Genomic DNA, 24164 nt, shown 5'->3' with positions numbered 1-24164 from the left:
TAATTTGCATGATTTTTAGCATACACGAGATAACTCGAGATAGCCCAAATGGGTTAATTCTCCCATGTATTTTCTACTAAAAAATTTACAAAAAAACTATACAATGAGTATTCGCATGATGCATACTTTTAATCTGTAAAATAAAAAAGCTGATCTGTTATGGCACATTTTCAGGAAAAAAATGTTCCAGGGAAAAGGCTAATCATAGAATTTGTTATTTAATGAAATGTTAATGAAATAGTATAGTGATTTACTTTATACCTATCTCATCATCCTTTTTTTTTTAAACCACTGTTCAGTCACTTAACATCACAAAATCGAATTGATATGACTATTCCAATTTTTAGTCAACAGGGACATGTGGATACATCCTACTACCCATAGGTTCAGTTATGTTATTTTTTAATTTTTTTTTTAATTGCCATTGATTCCTAAGGCAAACTTGCTCAGTGAAACTGAATGTAAAAACTGTAAACAATTAAATTGTGTCAGAGATTGATTAGATATAAGAAAAGCAGGTTATTTTTTATTTGTTTCTGCCAAATATTTTTGTAAATTAGCCGAAAAAAGTTACTAAAGAAATAAATGAAGAAACATTAAGAAGCTAATAATAAAATTTATATACAATTAGTGAATGTTGACAATTGCTATTGACAGTTAAATTATAGTACCATGATTGCTCCTGAGCTGCACATATATTTTGAAACAGTGCTCCTCGTTATTTTTAACATAAATAATTTTTCAACAAATAACATTCCATTCCCTTTTTCTATTCAAGGTACAGGAACATGGAATAGATTATACAAACTGTGCCAGTATTCAGCCAGAGCATGGTGGTCAGACATGTGATGAAATTATCACAAATAATATAACTGCCTTAGAGGGATGTACGTGTAGGCTGGAGTTTAACTTAAATGAATTAAAGGTAGAATAAATTTTCCTTTTAATTTCATCAGTTAAAAAAATGAAATTTAAGATAAAGTTCATATTCATATTTTGCTCTAAACTAAAATTAGTGAATAGTACAAATATAAAAGCATCATCATCATCATATTTATATTAAAGTAATGCAGATGAATTTGATTATTTAACTGAAGCTGAGGGCTGCAGAATAAATGTGACAAGCTTCGTGTGAATGCTTATTAATTAGGTAAAGTCCTAATTTACCAAGCCCTCCGATGTTCTTTATTTAAAGCAGCAAAAATAAGTAGGAAGATACTCACTTTCCCAGAAAGGTCAGATTTTATATAAAATCTCTTTCATTGTCTGAGATGTTGGGGGGGGAAGTTAAACCATGATAAAAGCTTCCCATTTCAGAAAGTAATTTGAAAAGCTTGCCACTACTTAGATGCAGAAGAATTAAGGTGAACGCTTCCCTTGTTTGGAACACTGAGTAATCTAACCTCTGATTTCAGGAATTTACTTAACAAGTAAAGGGCAAAGTCATGAATTAGGATAAAACCTGAGTGTATGTGCAATTCTGCCCAGACATGATAGTAAAGAGTATGTGAATAGAGCCTTGCTTGCATCTCTTAATGGGCTCTCCAGACCCCATTAAGGGTGCAAGCAAGGCTCTTGAGAGAATAATTGCTGATGTTATTGAAGCAGCATTAGGTGGCTCAGAAAACTGCTAGCTTGGGGGAGGGGAGATACATTGACTGATAGTTTACAACAGCCAATGGCAGAAGTGGAATTGATTCTTAAACTGCTTCTATTGAGACACAGAAATCTGGAAAACAAGTTTTGGGATGGTTAGAATGGCTTACTCTCATCTCTCATGGGACAAAAAATTATGTAGGATATATTAGAGTTATCTGGAGCAAAAAAGAGGTGTACGTATACTTGATTGTATGCTAATGCTAGGAGTATAATAAATAAATCTGAGGAATTTGATGCATTGGTTAGGTCATCAAATGTGGACATTGTAGACAGAAATACAGTGCCACACAGATGTAGGGAATGCTGAATTTGAATATGAAGAGTATGTTTACAGAAAGGACAAGATGTGGGGGAGGAAGTTATGCTCTTGGTTAAGATGCACATAGACTCTAAGGCACTGCACCTGGTTGACATAGGTGGACAGTATAATGTTGAGCCAGTTGTGAGTGATATAAGCACTGGAAAAACAAAAATGAGGGTAAGAGTAAGCTGTAGTCCAAATAACTCTGTTGTTTATGATTAAGAACTATACAGACAAATAGAGTGAGCCAAGAAATCAAAATGTCTTATAATGGGGAACTTTAATGTTCCAGATGTTGACCGGAAATTGTGGGCTGTTCACCGGAAATTGTGGGCTGTTCACAATAAATGCACAGAACCTCTGTGCATTTATTGGATGACTGCTTTCTACACCAGCATGCTAGAGATGGGCAACAAGAGAGATAGGAACTATCCTACACTACTTTCCATTTTGAAAGAATTCACTGATGTTTTCTCAGAAAAGGGTGTTTCTGAATCGTATTCTAATGTGATTTCAAAAATGACTTCCATCTGTTTCCATCACATCGGGGTTCTTCAAAAAACACGAAACACCCTTTGATGTTTCACAAATTTTTATTTTGGCAGAATTTGTGCACTGAAATTATAACAAAAATCTACTTTTACCAGACTTTTATATTTAAATACATATTGAAACCACTATTAAAAAGGGCAGTGTGGTGAAATGCCCACTAAACAGTCACCTCTCATTTTAAAAACTGATCTACGATGGGTCCAATTTTCATTTCTTTGATTTCCTTTCAGATCCAGCTACTTTACAGTCCCTCTTCAACATCCCGCAATAGTCAGCCATCGTGTTGACATTCCACCACCCCTGGTATCTCATCTCCATGTCTTTAATGTCTTGGTGAAACATCTCATCGTATTCTTTACTAATACTTCCCATATTTTCTGAATAGTCAATGTGGGAGTGTAAAAAATGTACCATGACACATGCGTTGCATCCCAGCTTCATGGAGTTTTCCAACATTTTCAACTATATTCTTATGGTCTGAATCCTTGTTCCCTAAGTTCTCAACAACAGACCTGAAGCTACTCCATGCCTGTTTTTCTCTTTTAGTGTTACTATTAGTGACAAATCTTGCTTTCTTGCATCATAAGCCAAAAAAAAACTACACTTCTAATTCACTTATTCATTCCCTCCAATATTTTGTCTTGTTCTTCCTTGAGTTTATTTAAACTGACAACTCCCACAACGACAGATGGAAATTTGTTCCAGCTATCAGCCACCCACTGGCTAAAGGCACAACTTCCACACATCTGTTCTGCAACCATCCTACCCCAGTTTGAATTTGTGCCTCCTCATGTGTAGTCTGAAAAAGAGAAAGAAACCCATCACCATTGAGATTGTTCAATCCATTCAAATCCTTAAACATCTCATTCTGATCATCTGGAGACTAGCCAACTCAGAGGTGCCTAGTCTCCAGATCCATATAAAATTAGCAGGTGATACAGAAGCCTATGGTAAATATAAATTAGTCTGTAATCAAGTCACAGACGAGGTTAGACAAGCTAAGGCAGATTAAGAAAAGTCTCTGTCAAAGAACACAAAGAAAAACAGTAAAGACTTCTATGCTTATATTAACAGTAGAAGGTAGGGATTGAATCATATTGGGCCACTTGATGTCTGTATGGATGGAACATGGGGCAGATTGAATCTATCCAATTATATTAGAGGTAAGCAAACCTTTAGCCATAATTATGAGAGCATTCTTTGATTCAGGGAGGTTCCTATGGACTGGAGATGTGTGAGTATATCCCCAATTCATATATGGGATCATAATGCGACATGAGTAATTTCAGACCTGTTAGCTTAATGTCTGTTCCAGAGAAAATAATGGAATCACTGGTTTAGCATTAGCATTAGTAGAGGCATATGATGCAAGAAAGCAAGCTTATGCAGCATCAGCCAAAAAAAAAAAAAAAAAAACCCGCTTCCACTTCAAACCCCCCCCCCCCCCGTTCATTCAAAATACCAGTACAGCTGAGCCTTAAACTTATTTAGGCTATCAACTTCCACGACAAGGGATGGAAGTCTGTTCCACCAACCAACTACCTGCTGGCTAAAGGCAAATTTCTGCACGTCTATCCTACATCTGTCTTTCCTCAATTTTAATTTATGCCCTCTCAGGTGATTATTCTGAACAAGAGGAATCCCATCAGCATTAAGCATGCTCAAACCATTCAAGGCTTTATACACCTCTATCAGATCACCTCGCTGGTGCCTAGTCTCCAGACACTGTAATTTGCAAAATTTAAGCCTTATTTCGTAAGGGTACCCCTTTGTTCCATTCACTAATCTTGTTGCCCTTCTCTGTACGCGTTCCAGCAGCTCTGCATCCTTCTTGAAATGAGGCCTCCAGACCTGTATACAGTACTCAAGGTGTGGCCTGACCATTGCCTTATACAAGGGAATAATCACTTCCTTATCCCTGCTAGAAAACTTCCTGTATATCATTGACAAGACACCATGAGCTACTCTAGCAGCCCATCTGCACTGTCAGAGAACTTATATCTGCCTACACAATTACCCCCAGGTCCTTTTCATTCTCTACCACTGTCTGCCAGTGGTAGAGAATGAATGAAGAGTTGATACGTTGCTCTGGGGTGGCTGTTTCCCATATGTAGTACTTTACATTTGTCAATGTTAAACTTCATTTGCCACCTCTCAGCCCATCTGCTCAACCTTTCTAGATCCTGTTGCAGCAGCAGCAGCATAGTGTCAGTAGTGTCCTTGACAACCCTGCCAACCTTTGTATCATCTGCAAACCTGGACATTAAGCTTGATATACCATCATCAATATCATTTATAAATACAGAAAACAATAATGGACCCAATACTGAACCCTGAGGGACTCCACTAATAACATTAGTCCACAATGAGCAGTGTCCATTGATTACCACTCTGTCTTCTCCCCCTCAACCACCCCTTTATCTATAGCAGCAATTTGCCTCCAATGCCACACTTCTCCAATTTATGCAACAGTCTTCCATGTGCAACAGTATCAAAAGCCTTTCTAAGATCCAAGTATATAATATCAAAGTTATTCCCTGCATCCAATTCTTTTGTGACTGCATCATAGTATCCAATCAAATTGGTAAGGCAAGACTTCCCCTTAACAAAACCATGGTGTGTCCGAGCTATAACTGAAGTCTTGTCTAGATGATGCTGCAGTGCTTCTTTAACCAGTGCCTCCATTAATTTTCCTGGAACAGAAGTTAAGCTCACAGGTCTATAATTGCTTGTGTCAGCCTTTGATCCTCCTTTGTGAATTGGGGTCACATTTGCACATCTCCAGTCTGTGTATACCTCCCCTGAATCCAAGGAAGCTCTCATAATTATGGCTAAGGGTTTGCTTACTTCCTTTGCTGCCTCCTTTAATATAACTGGATAGATCCCATCCACCCCGGGTACCTTTCTTGTGTTTATCTTCAACAATTTCTCCTCCATTTTACTCTTAGTTATTACAAGATTATCTAGCTTACTGCCAGAGTTGAATACACCTCTGGCATTCCCCTCGCTGAATAACTCCTCATGTGTGAATGTCAATGCAAAATATTCATTTAGTTTGTTAGCTACCTGAGCAGGATCATCAACAGTTGACCCATCGATATCAAGTGGACCAATCTGATTCATCCACTTCCTTCTAGAGTTTACATAAGTAAAGAACTCCTTGCTGTTTTTCTTTGCATCCCTTGCCAAAGATTTCTCGTAATCTGCCTTTGTCTGCCTAACCTCCTTTGTAACTTGGTTACAGATCAACTTGTATCTATCATAGGCGTCTGTGTCACGTGTTAATTTGTATGTATCCCATGCATTTTTCTTCTCTGTCATATGTCTCATTAGTTCATCTGACATCCATTTAGGCCTAAACCTTGAACAATATTACTTAGTTGGTATGTAAAGCCTAGTAGCTTGCAAGATAAGTTCTTTGAATGCTTCCCATTTTGAATTTGCTGTTGGTAACATCTTCAGTTGGTCCCACTATATAGAATTTAAATACTGTCTCAGACCATTGTAGTCGCCTTTACGAAAGCAATAATCCTTCCCTTTACCCCTGATGGTAGTTACCTCTTTGAGTAAATCCCACTTCAGCACACTGTCATCACTGCCACCTATTGGTTCCTTTATCTGCAGATTCTTAATGCATGAAGAATCAGTACTGATGATCAAATCAAGAGTATTACTCCCTCTAGTTGCCTCCCAAACATGCTGATGTAGAAAACAATCATCCAATAAATCCTCAAAAGCCTTGCTAGTGCGTGAGTGACCAACCCACAAATTCCAGTCAGTATCTGGGAAATTAAAATCCCCCTTTATAAGACTCTCTGATGTACTGGCCCACTCTATTTCCCTGTACAGTTTCTTATTATACTCATCAGAGTCATTAGGCCTATAGCACACTCCTACTCTCAATTTCGATCTCCCAATGCTTATGTCACACCAAACTGACTCGACACTGCACTGTCCAGCGATGTCGACTGGCTTCACTTCCTTTGATTTTATGTGTTTCTTAACTAATAGCATAACCCCTCCTCCCTTCCTATCCTGTCTATCCTTTCTGTAGATGCTTTATTCCCAAAATTAAGGTCGCGGGTTCGAATCCCGCCTCGGTCGGTCTTGGATCAAAGTACTGCAAAAAACCTTGGGAGGTGCATTATGGCCACAGAAGCCGATGCACCAACAACTACAAAAAAAAAAAAAAACTCCCCAAATTCCAGTTCTGCATTCCTTATATCTGTGTGACACCACGTCTCTGATATCCCAACAATATCTGCCTTTGATGCTTTGAGCAATACCTCAAATTCATCAAATTTATTTACCAAACTCCTAGCATTGGTGTACACGCAAGTATACATGCACTTGTTTCTATTCTTAGTTACCCTAACACAACCCATGTGTTTACTTGTACCACAATGACTCCCAGCAGTCTCTGAAATATCCTGCATCTTGTTTTTCAGGCTTCTGTTCATTCCAATAGAAGCAGTTAAAGAAGTAATGCAGACATTTGGACAGGCATGCAATTATATTGCAATCACAGCTGGATTTGTCAAGGGCCAGTCTTGTGTAACCTATCTGTTAGGCTATTATGATGCAGTGACCAAGGAACTATATGCAAAAAATAATTTTGACATCATATACTTGAATTTCGGGGAGGCTTTTTTTTTTTGATACTGTTACACATTAAAGACTTGTACAAACTGGAGCATTTTGGTGCATTAAGGGCAAGTTACTACTATGGATAAAGGGATGATTAAGTGGAAGAAGACAGAGAGAAGCTTTCAGTGACATTGCTATTCGTGCACTGAACCCTGGGGAACTCCACTAACGTTATTAGTGGTGTTCCCCAGGGTTCAGTGCTGGGTCCATTGTTGTTTTCAATATTTGTTTAAGTTTGCAGATCATACAAAAGTTGGCAAGGTGGTTAACAACCGTCATCAGGGTGAGCTGCTGCAATAACATCTAGGAAAATTTGTTCTGGACTGAGAAATGGCAGTTGGAGTTTAACATTGACAAATGCATGGTATTGCATACAAAGTAAAGTGCAGCCATTATCAACCCACTGCAGGATGGAAGCCTCCTCAACAATTCATGCTGAGGGAAATGGACCATAATCTGCCACGCTGATCCAGTGCGGGTTGGCAGATCGATCGTATTCAGCAGTCAGGGGCTTGAACACCGGTCTACTCAAAGAGCGTGTGCTACTGCACTCCTGCTCCTGCCCACTCGGCTACAGAGGCACTGCATATAGATAGCAATAACTCCAGAGTAACTTATGAACTGTGTGGTACTACACTCAGGGTAGTGGAAAACAAAAAAGACCTGGGGTAAATGTGCCGTTAGACATGAAATTCTCTGAACAGTGCAGACATGCTGCCAGGACAGCTCATGGGGTTTTGTCAATGATATACAGAAACTTTGCTAGCAGGGATAAGGAGGTGATTATCCCTTTGGCCCTGGTTAGGTTACATCTTGAGTACTGTATACAGGTCTGAAAGTCTCACTTTAGGAAGGATAGATAGATCTGCTGGAACAGGTACAGAGAAGGGCATCCAGATTGGTGAAGGGAAAAAAAAGATGCTGTTACCTAGAAAGGCTTCAGTTATGCAAATTGCAGTGTCTCAAGATTAGGCACCTGCGAGGAGATCCATTTGAGCTGTTTAAAGACTTTGATAGATTGAGTAAGCTGAGTGTTAATGGTGTTCTTTAACTTGCTGAGACTACACACATTAGGGGGCGTAAATTCAAGTTGAGGAAGGATGGTTCAGGATAGACATGCAGAACTTCGCCTTCAGCCAGCGGGTAGCTGATTGTTGAAACAGGCTTCCATCTGTTGTTGTGGGAGTGGATGAGTTGAATAAATTCAAGGGAGAACTAGACAATTTTTTTTTTTTTGGCTGATGCTATATAAGCTTGCTTCCTTGCAGCATTTGTTATTGCTGCTACTATACTTTGAAGAGTATAGTAGTAGCAATGCTTGTAATTTTGAATTTGCTGATGGTAACATCATCAGTTGGTGTCACTGTATAGAATTTCTAAACTGTCTGAGATCATTGTAGTCACCTTTATGAAAGCAAAAACCCTTGCCTTTATCCTTGATGGTAGTTACATCTTTAAGTAAATCCCAAATCAATACACTTTGATCACTGCTTCCTAGTGGGTCTTTTATCTGCAGATTCTCAATGCATGAATAATCATTGCTGATAATCAGATGAAGAATATTACTCTCTCTTGTTTCCTCTCTAACATATTGCTATAGAAAACAGTCATCCAATAAATATATAAAATTCTTGCTAGTCTGTCACTGACCAATCCACAAGTTCCAGTCACTATCTGAAAATTTGAAATTCCCAATATAAGACATTTTGGTGTACCAGCCTACTCTATTTCTCTGTTCATTTGTTCATTTTAATCATGATTTTATTCATAGTTCCTCTCAATGCCTTAATCTCTCAGTTTGCAAACTTGTGGTTCAACAAAAATACCATGTTTTAGCTTTCTTTGGATGATTGAGGGGAATTTAGTACAAAGTTAGTTATTTGAAGCAGGGATCTTCCTGAGGTAAAGCTTTCACAAACTGTTTCATCAAACCCAGTTTAATGTGCAGTTATGGAAAGAGGACAGTTTTGTGGTCTGCCAGTTGTTTATGAACTATGCTCTTTGATCCAGGCAAAAATTGTCCCTCTTTGGCCAGATCTTGGCATCCCAGTGCTTACTCCTTGCCCAATTGTCTCACCCACACAAAAAAGCAAGGCATTTTTGTGTATCCAGATTGCTGTCCAAGTAACTTTTTTATCACTTTAAAGTCAGCACAGACCAACCAATCATGTTCTTCCTACTTAATAGACAATTTATTCAGTTCTCATATGTTTCTTTCATACACAGAGTGAGCTACTGGAATTGTCCCATATTTATTTCCATTGTGGAGCAACACACCTGTGAGACTGCTCTTTGATGAGCAGAAAACTGTCTCTACTGTGTATGATTGTAAATAATTCCTAAATAGTTATCATTAACTCATTTATATTACTTCAAAAAACCATAGAAACATTTTCCGAAAAGTAGGGGACTGATTCTTATTCTCTGTGTCTGTACCATGGTAAAAAGGTCTCATGCTAGAGGATTTTGTCGTAAGTAAAGAATCAAGGAGCTTTGCAGATTCCTTTTGTAAATATCATATTGTACCATATCATTGAATTCATGCTGTGAAAACAGTTGAGGGTTAATATCTCCAAGCATGTAGACTTCAATTTCAGCTTCAGGAGCTTACTTTCAGCACTCTCTGCTGCTACATTTTCAATATAAGTGGAGGGCATGGAATCGACAGATTATCTCCATGTGGGACTGGTTTAATGGCAAATGAAATATTAGGATACATGATGGCCTTCTTACTCTTTGCATTATAACAGTCATTACAGTGGTTTGTAGTCTCCCCCCTCCTCCAATTATGGGAATTGCAAATGGCATAGCCTTCTTTTTACCATTTTTCCCGAATCTCAATGCTTTAGCACAGGTTCGGCAAACTTTATGTGGAACCCATTGTTTATCTTAGTCACCAAGTTTCATTCCAAAATAAGTACAATACACATTTTTTTTCAAATTCTGCAATATCTTGTCTTTGCTTGAGGACTATAAGTTTGCATTGTTCAAACACTTGTATGAAGACTTTTACTCACTTTTCAGAACAAGTTTGTCATGATAACCTCAAAAATAAATTGAGCTCATCTTGATAAACACTGCTGCATGCAGCTCTCAAGGTCAAGAAATAAATGACTGAAGACAGGGTTGCCAACATGTGAAGATTTAGTGTATAAATTCTCAGCATTTACTCCTAACTGGATACATTCAATAATACAACTTATGGCATCAATTTAGTTATTTGCGAAAAAACGATGTTATAGAACAAAAACAAATAACATTTCTGAAATCAGGTAAAAAACTGAGTTAAATCAGCTATTAGTTTACAAACATCAAAAATTATGCAGAGTGGTGTTTGCATGTAAGCCTTCATGCATAAAGAACCACTAGGAGGCAGTGATCACGGTGCCACCTAGGACTTGCACATGGGATTTTCATGAAGTTTCAACTACTGTCAATGGTAAAGTGAAGGATTTTGCTTTTGTAAAGGTGACAATAATAGTTTGAGACAGTTTTTAAATTCCTTTCAGTGGTGCCAACTGATGTTGTTACCAACTTCAAATTCTAAATGGGAAGATTCAGGCAAGTAATTTTACAAGCTACCAAACTTACCATAGCAGCTAAGAGATACTGTTCAAGATTTTGACCTAAATAGTTGGCAGATGAACTAATGAGACTAGTGAAGAGAATAAAAATGTATCAGGTGATATATAAATTATCAGGGGAGACAAAAGATACAGTAAGTATACCACAATCAAGACAAAAAAAAGGCAGTTAGGCAGACTACGGCAAAATACAAGAGAATATTTTGCTAGGAATGAAAAGAAAAGTAGAAAAGATTCTTTTGTTTATGTTAACACTAAAAGAAAAGGAGTGAACCACATTGGATCACTAGATATGAATGATGTATCTATTGATGATCCTTTTCCAGTTGCTAAAAAAACTGAATAAATGTTTTGCATCTACATTCATGCATTAAGAAATGTTTATGAATGGTCATACCAGAAGTATAGAAACTTATAAGTGAGAGCCAAATGATTTTGTGATAACTAAGACGAAATTGAAAGAGAAATTGTTGAGGCTAAAAGTAAATAAGATACAGATATCATCATCTGGGGCCAATGGTATCTGTCCATCTAACCTAAAATAAGCAGCAAAAGAAGTAAGTAAACCTTTAGCCATAATTATGAGAACAGCTTTGGATTCAGTGGAAGTTCCTGTGGGTTGGAGAGGTGCAAATTCCTCCCTATTCATAAAGGGGATCAAAGGGAGAAGTAATTAATTATAGATCTTAAACTTAACTTCTGTTCCAAGGAAAATAATGGAGTCAGTGACCAAATAAGTAAAGGGCATCTGACAGAATGTAGGTTATAAGGCAATCACAGCACAGATTTATTAAGGGAAGATCTTGTCTGACCAGTCTGATTGGCTGCTGCAAAATAGTAACAAAGGAACTGGCTGCAAAAATTATGTTGACATTGTATTCTTAAATTTTAGCAATGCTTTTGATACTGTTTCACATAAAAGTCTGCTATACAATTTGGAATTCCTCATGGTTCATTGCTGGGCTCTTTATTGTTTTCATTATGTAGTAATGCAAAGTTTGCAGATGATATGAAGGTTGACAGGATACTTAATGACAGAAATCCAGGTATGATGCTGCAACAGACTTTGAAAAATTAGGGTCAGCAGCAGTAATCCTAGATTAACTTACCAATTAGGTGGTATTGCCCTGAAGGTGGTGGAGAAAGAAAAAGACTTGTGAGTTATTATATAGTTTGAGATGAAGATTTTTGAGCAATGTAGACAGGCTGGTAGGACAACGCATGGGGTTCTAATCAGTAATATACTGAATTTTGGCAACAGGACAAAGGAAGTGATTGTCTTGTTATATAAGGGATCAATTAGTTTACATCTTGAGCACATTCTTGAAGCCTCGTTTTAAGAAAGGACTGGATCTGTTGTAATGGGTGCAGAGAAGAGCAACCATATTAGGAATGGGCATAAAGAAAAAGGGTACTCTTAAAATTTCAAAAAAAAATTTCTCTGCAAACCAGCATTTGAAAACTAACCACCTGCAGGGGTGTTGGACCTGATTTAAATATTTAAGGCCTTAAATGGATTTAGTAAATTAAACTGCAGATCATATCCTAACTCTTGCTCAGACTATACACATAAAGGGGACAAATTAAATATGAATGGTTGTAGGATAGATGTGAGAAAAATTTATGGAATAAATTTTAAAATTTAATTTTTTTTTTAATTTTAAAATATATTCCATAAATTTATGGAATGAATTTAAGAAAGAATTAGACAAATTACTAGAAGGGATGGGCAAATGGAGATGGGGTGGGTAGTTTATTTTATTTATTTATTTATTATTTTTTTTTTTTTTTGTTGTTATATATAAGCTTGCTTGCTTGCATCATTTGTACCATTAATAATAATAATACTAATAGTAACTCTGAATGTGGTTTATCCGAGAGCCTGACTTTCTTAAATTTCATTTTTGTCTTGGAGGTGGTTAAGTTGCTGGCCAATTTTTTTTAGAAAAGTTTGGTTTAAATAACACTGTTGAATAGACGAAGTGCTAAAGTCTTTTCACTTAGAACTAGATTTTTTATAGATTTATTTTACAAAATGACAAACCAACTCATATGCACACTCAGTTCAAGTTATGCTGCACATTAGCATTAGTAGAGGCATACAACGCAAGAAAGCAAGCTTATACAGCATCAGCCAAAAAAAAAAAAAAAAACCTTCCCATTTCACCCAGCCATTTCACTCCGAAGGTTTGTCTAGTTCCGCCTCAAATTTATATTTAAGTTCTCAACTTCCACAACAACAAATTGAAGTTTGTTCCTGCAATCAGCCACCTCCTAGCTAAAGGAAAATTTACGCACACCTATTCTACAGCCGACCGGGCTAGCCAGGTGGGTAAAGTGCCTGCCTGGCAACCCAAAGGTCGCGGGTTCAAATCCTGCCTCGGGCTTGGATCAAAGTACTGCAAAAACTTTGGGAGGTGCACTATGGCCACAGAAGTCGATGCACCAACAACTACCAAAGAAAAAAAACTTATTCTACAACTGTCTTTCCTCAATTTGAATTTATGCCCCCTCAGGTTTGTATTCAGAGTAAGAGGAATAATCCCATCAGCATTGAGCTTGTCAAACTATTCAGGACCTTATACACTTCAATTACATCACCTTGCAGGTGACTACTCACAAGACACTGCAATTTTCAGACCTTAAGGCCTTTCTTGGTAAGAGCAACCCTTTGTTCCACTCACCAGTATCACTGCCCTTTTCTATACTCAATATCAGAGAAGTGGTGCCATAAAGTAAAAAGTAAATTGCAGCCATTATCAACCCACTGCAGGATGGAAGCCTCCTCAACAATTCATGCTGAGGGAAAATGGACCATAATTTACCACGCTGGTCCAGTGCGGGTTGCCAGATCGACCGTATTCAGCAGTCAGGGGCTTGAACCCCGGTCTACTCAAAGAGCGTGTGCCACTGCACTCCCGCTCCTGACCACTCGGCTACGGAGTGGTGCCATACAGATATAAGCAATGCAGAATTTGAATTTGGGGAGTACAATGTGTACAGACAGGATAGGAAGGGAAGAGAGGTTATGCTGTTTGTCGAGAAACATATAAAATCTAAGGTAGTGCATCCACCTGACATTGGCAGATGCAGTGTGAGTTAGTTTGGTGTGACATAAGCACTGGAAAAGCAAAAATGAGGGTAGGAATAGATTATAGGCCTTATGACTCTGATGAGTACAATGAACAACTATGAAGAGAAATAGAGTGGGCCAGTAAATTAGAATGTCTTATAATGGTGGATTTTAACTTCCCAGATATTAACTGGAACTTGTGGTTGGTCACTCGCACACTGGCTAGATTTTTGTGGATTTATTGGATGATTGTTTCCTACAGCAGCATTATCGAGAGGCAACCAGAGGGCATAATACTCTTGATCTGACTATCAGCAGTGATTATTTATGCATTAAGACTCTGCAGAAAAAGGAATCAGTAGGTGGCAGTGATCACAGTGCTGATGCTATCGAGGCAGTGTTAGGTGGATTGGAAAACTGCTAGCTTGGGGGGGAGATAAACAGACTATAAGGTTAACAGTGGCCACAGGCAGAGGCAAAAGTGATTCTTGCACTACTTCTATTTAAATGCAATTGAGCACAGCCTGGAAAGCAAGGAAATGGGGATTTCCAGGACCGCTGGGGGCCATAGTGGAACAAATAAATACATGGGCTGTGTTAGGGTAACTAAGAGTAGAAACAGGTGCGTGTATACTTGCATGTACACCAATGCTAGGAGTATAGTTAATAAATTTGATGAACTTGAAGTGCTAGTCAAAACATCAAAGGCAGATATTGTTGGGATATCGGAGATGTGGCATCACACGGACATAAGCAGTGCAGAATTGGAATTCGGGGAGTACAATGTATACAGAAAGGATAGACGGACAGGAAGGGAGGAGGGGTTATGCTGTTAGTTAAGAAACACAAACTCTCAGGAAGTGCATCCAGTTGAAGTTGGTGAACAACGGTTGAGTCTGTTTGGTGTGACATAAGCACTGGGAAAGGAAAATGAGAGTAGGTGTGTGTTATAGGCCTAATGAATCTGATGAGTATAATGAACAATTGTGCAGAGAAATAGAGCGAGCTAGTAAATCAGAATGTCTTATAATGGGAGATTTTAAATTTCCAGATATCAACTGGAACTTGGGGGTTGGTCACTCGTACATGGGGAAGACTTTTGTGTATTTATTGGATGATTGTTTTCTACAGCAGCATGATCGAGAGTCAACCAGGGGGCATAATACTCTTGATCTGACTATCAGCAATGATTATTCATGCATTAAGAATTTTCAGATAAAGGAATCACTGGGTGACAGTGATCACAATGTACTGATGTGGGAATTACTTGAAGATGTAACTACCATCAAGGCTAAAGGAAAGGGCTTTTGCTTTTTTAAAGGTGACTACAAGGTTCTCAGACAGTTTTTAAATTCTGTACAGTGGGATCCACTAATGATTGTTTGTTTGTTTGTTTGTTTGTTTGTTTGTTTGGTTGGTTTGTAGGAGCATTAGCAATAATTAGCTAAGGCCATATTGCTCCGGGAAATGTGGTGATCATTCCCTGACCTTCCGCATCCTCCGTATTTGGTGGTGACAGGCTCGAACCCCGGTCTAATCAAGAAGCGTGTGCTACGCACTGCTGCTCCTTCCCACCTGGCTTCGGAGGCACCTCAACTGATGATGTTACCAATGTTGAATTCAAAATGGGAAGCCTTCAGGGACTTAATTTTGGAGGCTACTAGATTTTTTCACTCCAACTAAGAAATACTGTTCAAGGTTTAGGCCTCAATGGATGTCAGATGAACTAATGAGGTTCGTGGCAGAGAAGAAAAATGTATGGGATTCATATAAAGTATCAGGTGACACAGAAGCCTATGTCAGATAGAAACTAGTCTGTAATCAAGTCACAAAGGTGGTTAGGCAGACGAAGGCAGATTATGGAAATCCTTGGCAAAGAATGCAAAGAAAAACAGCAAAGAGTTCTTTGCTTATGTAAAATCTAGAAGGAACGGGATGAATCAGATTGGTCGACTTGATTTCAATGGTTCAACTGTTGATGTTGTTATGTTGTTGTTGTTATTTGGTTTTTAGGAGCATTAGCAATTAAGGCCATATTGCTCCGGGAATATGTGTTGGTCATTCCCTGACCTTTTCGCATCCTCCGTATTTGGTGGTGACGGGCTCTAACCTTATCCCCTACATCAGAAATATATCACAACATCTCAACTGTTGATCATCCTTCTCAGGTAGCTGACAAACTGAATGAATATTTTGCATCTACATTCACATATGAGGAATGGTGTAGGGAAGTAGAGACCAGAAGCTTATTAAACTCTAACAATGTTCTAAATGATTTTGTAATAACTGGGAGGAAGGTAGAGGAGAAATTGTTAATTAACCAACAGAAAGGTACCTTGGGTGGATGGATCTATCCAGTTATATTAAAGGACATGGCAAGGGAAGTAAGCATACCCTTAGCCATAATTATGAGAGCATCCTTGGACTCAAGGGTAGCCCCCATGAACTAGAGATATGCAAATGTATCCTCAGTTCACAAAGGGGAGCAAAGAGTGACACAAGTAATTGCAGACCTGTTAGTTTAACTTCTGATCAAAAGAAAATAACGGAAAATAAAGAAGCATTGCAGGGTCATCTAGACAAGAATACAGTAATAATTCAGACACAGCATGGGTTTGTTATGGGGAAGTCTTGTCTGACCGATTTGATTGGATAGACAGGACAGGAAGGGAGGAGGTATGATATGGTCACAAAGGAACTGGATGCAAAAAATAATTTTGATATCATATACTTGGATTTCAGGAAAGCTTTTGATACTGTTACACATGAAAGATTACTGTACAAATTGGAGCAATATGGCATTAAGGGCAAGTTGCTTCAATGGATAAAAGGATGGTTGAAGATAGAGAGTGGTAATCAATGGGACACTGCTCTTCATTTACTGAAATTATTAGTGGAGTCCTCCTGGCTTTGGTGTTGGGCTATTTGTCGTTTTGTATATTTATCAATGATATTGATGAAGGTATATCAGGCCTTAATGTCGACAATTGTAGATGACACAAAGGTTATACGAAGTTTTCTGAGCAGTGCAGACAGGCTGCCAGAGCAGGTCATGGGGTCCTGTCAATGATATACAGTAATTTTGCTAGCAGAGATAAGGAGGTGATTATTCCTTTGTATAAGGCAATGGTCAGGCCACACCTTGAGTACTGCATATGGATCTGGAGGCATTTTATCAAGGATGTAGAGTTGCTAGAACAAGTATAGAGAAGGGCAACAAGACTGGTGAGGGGAACAAAGGAGTGGTCTTACGAAGAAAGGCCTAAGTTATGCAAATTGCAGTGTCTGAAGACTGGGCACCTGCAAGGTGATCTGATTGAGGTTTTATAAGGCCTTGAATGGTTTGAGCAGGCTCAGTGCTGATGGGATTTTTCATTTTGCTCAGATTACGAACCTGAGAGGGCATAAACTCAAATTGAAGAAAGTCAGTTGTAGAATAGATGTTTGTAAATTTGCCTTTAGGGTGTTGATTGGTGGAGCAAACTTCAATTTGTTGTTGTGGTAGTTGATAATTTAAATAAATTCAAGTAAGAACTAGTCAAACTTTTGGAGTGAATGAATGGGTGAAATGGGATTTTTTTCATAAGGCATGAGTGCTCATGGCTTATGTGTAGTGCCTTAAGCTATGAATGCTCGTGGCTTAAGGCACTACACATATCCAATTGTAATAGCCTTGAACCGTAATAAGGGAGTACATATTCACCCAATTATGGAATTTGCCCTTTAAAAGGCAATGAGAGCTGCTAATCGTCTCATGTTTGTGGTTTTGCATTACCGGCACCAGACATCTGATCTTGCCCAGTGACTCTTTTATTTTATTTTATACCATGTAACATATATACATGCACCATTTGTCTTGGTACATAGTCGTGCTTTACTGGCACGAGACGTATTTTTCATGATCATGCCCAATTGACTTTTATAATATGTAACGTATATGCCACCATTCACTATTCATCTGAAGAAGGGACACCTCGCACTGGAAGCTACTGTTTTACTTTTATTTCCATCAGTTTTACGTATCTTTTATTTTATTTTATTTTTTAATAAAGTTATTTAATCAATTTATCGGTCATGACAGAAATACATAGTGATTATGCAACTCAAAGCTTGAGGTCTGTTTTCTAAGAGCCTTTTCATCTCAAGACTTGAACTGCAACTGATCGAGATGGAACTGGCACAACATATTAGACTCCAAATGCAGATAGAAGCATAAGTAATAAGAACAAATGCTCTTTCTGTATTCATTGCCAGCAAAAAGATGTTGACCAGTTACTGAAGGATTACTGTTGGCCTCTAGGAGCCATTATTTCCACTTTTTAATGCAGATTTCTTGGCTCCAGCTCATCTGCCGATGAGTCAGTTATTGAATCAAATGGAGATGATTGACAATCTGCACATTTTTCAGAGATTCTGGAGTACTCATCAGGAAGGATGTCTACATGATTTATCTTACTCTTTTTCCTAACTGAATCTGAACAACACCAAATATAATGAAAACATCTTCCTGCTACTTATCAACCGTTAACCCAAACAACTTATGCCTTAATGCTGTATCAAAAGATGCAATTACTATATTCTACATTTGTATAGAGTGAGCAGCTGTTTGACTGAAAAGTAGTGCTGAGGACAAAATAGAAAACCCAGTTTTTTTTAACTATAGAGGAAGCAACATTTGTGATGTACTTATGCCAAGAGAGATTAGAAATTGGGCAGTGGCAGGTTATCCTATATGCAAAAAAGATATCTACCTAGGGCCCTGATCAGAGGGGACCCCAGGCGCCTCCGTAGCCAGGTGGGAAGGAGCAGCAGTGCGTAGCACACGCTTCTTGATTAGACCGGGGTTCGAGCCCGTCACCACCAAATACGGAGGATGCGGAAAGGTCAGGGAATGACCACCGCATAATCTCAGAGCAATATGGCCTTAGTTGCTAATGCTCCTAAAAACCAAATAAGAATAAGAATAAGAGGGGACCCCAAAATCACTGTTTCAAAAACTTGCTGTTTTTTTACTCATATTTTAGAGAATATTTTAGATTAAAGAAGAATTAATGCATTTTATACATTTTGCAAAAAATGAAAATTTAAACTCACTTTCTTTAATGTGCGAAGCAATTCAAGAAGGACTAGTATCAACTTTTCCTGACGTGGACATAATTTTAAAAATATTTTTGTCAATTCCTGTTTCGAACACATCAGCAGAACGATTGTTCTCTGTGCTTAAAAGAGTTAAGAATTATATTAGAAATTCAGTTGGACAAGAAAAATTAAGTAATTTGGCAATAATTTGTGTTAAGAATGATGTTATAATGAACTGATATAGAATTTCTCAGCCCAAAAGCACGAAAAGTCCAAATAAAGTAGTGTAAAAATACTTATTGGATTAAGTGTATGTATTACTGCCGAATTATTCATCTGGGTTAGATATTTTTCTTATGTTATAAAAATTGTTTGTTTTTTTCTCACAGTGAAATGAATTGAAAATGTTCTTTATTAGTTTTTTCTTTAGATGGTTCAACCAAATTCCATTTTGCCTTGGTCCCTATGAAGGTATAACGCACCACTGAAATTGGGGTAATCCCTAATAGAGATATCTAACCTTGTTTAGAAATCCGAGTGTCATCAAAGATAAGCCTGAGTACAGAATAATCCTTTTTGCAGAATATAAGACATGACTGAGTTTTAGCAGGATTGAAATAAACTAAACTAGCTTTGCCCCATTGGAGAATTACCTGGAGATCAGCATTTAAGAAATTAGTTGAGAAGTTTGAGATGTTGAAGCTGTTCGTGTAGGGCAAGGTTTCTCAAACTAGAAGGCGAAATGCATCAGTAAAACTGTGGATACCATTTGCAGTCAGTGGAACAAAGTCACTAATATACAAGAGGAAAAGAGTAGAGAAAGAACTGAACTTTTGGGGAACAACAGTATTATTGGGGAAGTTAGAAGATGGAGTGTCATCTACCACCATCTGCAATAAGTGGTCGGAGAGAAAACTGGATACCGAATTACAGAAAATTATTCAACAGTCCATAAGATGCAAGCTTACTTAGAAGATCTCTATGCCAACACAATCAAAAGCCTTTGAAATGTCAACAGCAACTACTTGAGTTTCACCAAACTTTTCCATTGAATTTGTAAAAACTGGATAATATAAGCCAGTATATTGCCAGTCGATTCAGACTGATGGAATCCATATTGGTGATCATTCGTCAGATGGAAGGTTTCTAGATAGTTTAAAAGTTGGTGGTTAATGGATTTTTCCATTACTTTAGAAAGAGTAAAGGTAAGTGCAATGGGATGATAATTGGTTGGGAGGGATTTGTCACCGTTTCTGGGAACTGACAGGATATGAGCAAATTTTCAAATAATGTTAATTTGATAAAATAATAATTTCATATCATAAAGGAGGAACACAAGAAGGAAAAACACCAATGGAAATAATAAAGTGGAAGAAGCTCAGAAACACGGGTTTTGAGAACAGGTTGGGAAATACTGTCAGGCCTTGGAGCTTTCTTGGTATCAGGATCATTCATCAAGACCATACGAGGCATTGAGTGCAGTCTACTGGGAATGGTAGGACGTGGCTTACCAAGATCATCAATACATGAGTTAGAAGAAAAGTAGGATGCAAGCAGATCAGCTTTATCTTTAGCTGAGCTGGGTTTCAACAGAGGTGGGAATACAGATGGGCAAGAGTTACTGCTCTTGTAACACGTGTTCAGAATTCTCAACTACCATTTGGAAAAGAAGCAAGTTTTCTTCTCTTAGTCTGTTCAGAATCTAGTTTGGACTGATTAATAACTGTTTTACAATTGTTGCAAGCTTTGGTGTGGCAGAAAATGAATCTGGAGATTTGGATGCAAGCCAATTGGGATATGCAATATTCTTATCTCAAACAGCATTTGTACATTTATTGGAAAACCAAGGTGTAGATAAAAGCTAATATTTTATGGTAAAGTGTGGAATAAAGGAGTTAATCCCATTTTGCATTCTTGTAATGCTAAACAACAGAAAGCTGAGAATGTCCATGAGAGAATGACTCCATTGGAGAATAGACCAACACTCTATTAAGATCTGAGGTGCCTAGAGGACCACTCACCTCAACCAAACAATTGAGCCATTTCCACCACAGTTTGGTCTTCTGAAGAAATCCTTCTATGATATCCTGTACATTAAAAATAATATTTCAGTCCTGGAGTGACAGTTTCAGGCTATTTAAGATACTGACTATATTTTTCTGAGATACAACGCTGAGCAAGCAGTTTGAAATCATTGAAAAACTCATTGCTGGCACATTAGTGTTGTGAAGAATGCTTTTATCTCATCCTTCAGTTCAGAAATTCTTCTGAGATCCTTTACCCTTGACAGCCAGTTTACTTCTGTGTAAAAAAGGAGAATTCTGTAATTTCTGCACATTTCTTTATATAGTAGGCAGAAAACAGTGACATTCAGTGGCCATAATTTGATTGTATTCACAATTTGTTACTTGCATCAACTGAATCAAGATCAGGAAAACTGGTCAAGAACAAAAAATTGTTGAGCCCTTCTGCTTGGTACTGCTTCTAGATGAAGAGGTAGTTCGTATTCTGCACATCAGTGATTTTATCCAACTTTAAAGTGAACATTTGCTCATGCACATGCAACAATCTACGTTGTTATTTACCCAAGCAATTTTTTGGTAGCTCATTCTGTTCTCTCTCTCTCTCTCTCTCTCTCTCAAGTGTTTACTTTGCAACTCACTTTATAACCTCCTTGCTAATATGTGATTTCTACTTTTTTTAGAAGGGTGAAATTTTAATTGATGCCTCAAAATAAACCTCCTCATTGACAGAGAGTTTTATTTTGCTGTTGCCTGTAAACCTCTTCGCTGACATGAAGGTTTATAGCCAGGTTCTATTATTTTCAACATGTCTTGAAAATAATAATAAACTTCACCTTCCTGATGAAATTAAAATTCTACCTGCAGGTCAGTCATATATCAAATACTAGGAGCTATATTATAAACACACAAAAGCTTAAGCATGGGTAAACCCTCCTCCTTCCCATTTTAGCAGAGCTATACATCTCAGAGCTTGAAACTGAAATAATGTTGGACGGATGCTCATACAAACCCAAATTATGGCTCTATATCATGAATGACATGGGGCAATTAATAATATTGCCCCATGGAGGTGAAAAGCTAAAGAAGTTCCATAACTATATAAACAGCAGCAATATGCAGTTTACCCTAGCAGTGGGTATAAACAGCACCCTACTATCCTAGACATAGCTATCAAAGTAGAAAATGAAATGCTAGTAACTTCCTATAGAAAGCCCACAGACAGAAGCAGGCTCCTTAACTACTACTAACTCCAACCATTCCATTGAAGTAAAGTATGTATTGTCAAGAGCCTCACATTAAGAGCCCTCTGCATGCTCAGTCTCCACCTCTTTGAAACAGTGCTATAAATGACATCTTAATCAAAAATTATTATCCCTCCCACTATTATAAGAAAAATAATGGATAAGGCCATAACAGGTTTCAAAAAGCCAGACCACTTCCAGCAAGCTAGACAGAGACCCATGCCATCCAGGATTTGGTGATAAACAGCAAGAATAGCCCGGAAGCATCGCCATGTAAAGGAATACTTCAAAGGCAACAGAAAATGCAGGGATATCCTGAGACTGAAACTGGTTCCTCCCACCCCACTTGAAACTGGTCTGCATAATCGTACCAGAAATTAAAATTGAGAATGGCAGAACACAACAGAAACCATATTAGACAATATGAATGACAGTAAGAAACTGGACAGTAACTAGCCAGGCATCTAAAGATGAACAGAAACAGAGGAAGAGTTAACATCCCCCCACCCCTCAGTGCACTGCTCTCTTTCTGTCAGAAAACAAAACTGGATACCCCCCTCCCCACCACTATTCCCAACTCAATCCACGTGCATAACATAGACTAGAATCATCTTTAAAAAGATATTGATCAACGTCATTTATGAAGACTAGCCACATAATATGGGGGAAGGGGAAGAATGAGGTGGACATTCCCTTAGGGCAACAACAGCAGTCCAACATAGGAGAAACCAGGTCCCAAGGCTATTTTGGTGGGTTGAAGCCAACCCACCAAAATATATGGCCAACAAATGATGTCAGGTGTCTTAGAAGAAGACTGGCAGCCACACAACAGAATTGTAACTCGCAGTTTAGAATGACCTAAGCTCCTTTATTCATCTCATTGTTTGTAGTGTACCGTGGACTGAAAACTGGGTGTAGTTATTTTTTCTTCCTTTATAACAGTAGTTATAATGAGATGGTAATAGTGTTTTGGAATGTAAGTAAAAGTTCTTAATTTTAAATTTTAAAATCTGCTGAAGAAGCCCCCACAAAGATGGATCAAGCATATGGCACCTCTAAATTTAAACTTAAATTTAAAGTTAAAATCGAAATGTTAATTGTTATCCCACCATATGGTTTTTAAAAACTAATGCAGTTTCTGTTTGCAAGCTAACTCCATTCTGCATTAAAAACTATACCTTTCAATAAACACATGCTCACACACACGCACACACACGCGCGCACACGCACACACACACGCACGCACACACACACACACACACACACACACACACACACACACACACACACACACACACACACACACACACACACACACACACACACACACACACATTAAGATTAATATTACATTTAAGCTACACAAGTAATAAGTTTATTGCATCCAAAAAAAGTGTATAAATTCATGCTCTCTCTTTTAGCATGATTTCCTTGATTTTCTGAGTGGGAGATCTGGACTTTCATATTGTAAAAACTCACCAAGACTGCTAACAACCCATTGTCTGTTTTCTTTTTGTTTTTTTTAGTTTTTCTAATCAAGAAATAAACTATTCTACTGCTTGTACACCACAGTAAATAATATTAATATATAAGCATCGCAAATAACATTACAAATCCTTTAGCATGTTCTTGTTTGCATTAGTGTTAGTAGAGGTTTATGATGCAAGAAAGCAAGCTCATACAGCATCAGCCAAAAAAAAAAAAAAAAAAATCCCGTTTCACCTGTCCATTCACTCCAAAAGTTTGTCTGGTTCAGCCTTGAATTTATTTAAGTTGTCAACTTCCACAATGACAGATGGAAGTTTGTTCCAGCAATCAACCACCAGATGGCTAAAGGCAAATTTCCACTCATCTGTTCTACAACTGTCTTTCCTTAATTTGAATTTGTCTCCTCAGGTGCAGAATCTCAGCAAGAGGAAGAATCTCATCAGCATTGTGCTTGTTCAAACCATTCAAGACCTTATACACCTCAATCAGATCATTGCGCTGGTGCCTAGTCCCCAG

General features: G+C 38.0%; 1 protein-coding gene across 3 annotated transcripts in view; it reads left to right on the top strand.

The window, feature by feature from the left end:
* The window catches only part of LOC150078487 (cell cycle control protein 50A-like), a 175220-nt gene that overhangs the window by 72512 nt on the left and 78544 nt on the right, over positions 1–24164 (top strand). For all 3 annotated transcript variants that reach the window (XM_090385196.1, XM_090385195.1, XM_090385197.1), the window contains one exon: positions 779–925. In XM_090385196.1, coding sequence (XP_090241322.1) covers positions 779–925 — 147 coding nt within the window. The remainder of the gene's footprint in view (positions 1–778; positions 926–24164) is intronic.

Source organism: Mastigoproctus giganteus, chromosome 11 (assembly GCF_048544385.1).
Source record: "Mastigoproctus giganteus isolate SK-2022 chromosome 11, ASM4854438v1, whole genome shotgun sequence".
In the NCBI taxonomy this organism is placed as follows: Eukaryota; Metazoa; Arthropoda; class Arachnida; order Uropygi; family Thelyphonidae; genus Mastigoproctus; species Mastigoproctus giganteus.
Note: the sequence above shows the minus strand (reverse complement) of the source record. Positions and strands in the feature narration are given on the sequence as shown.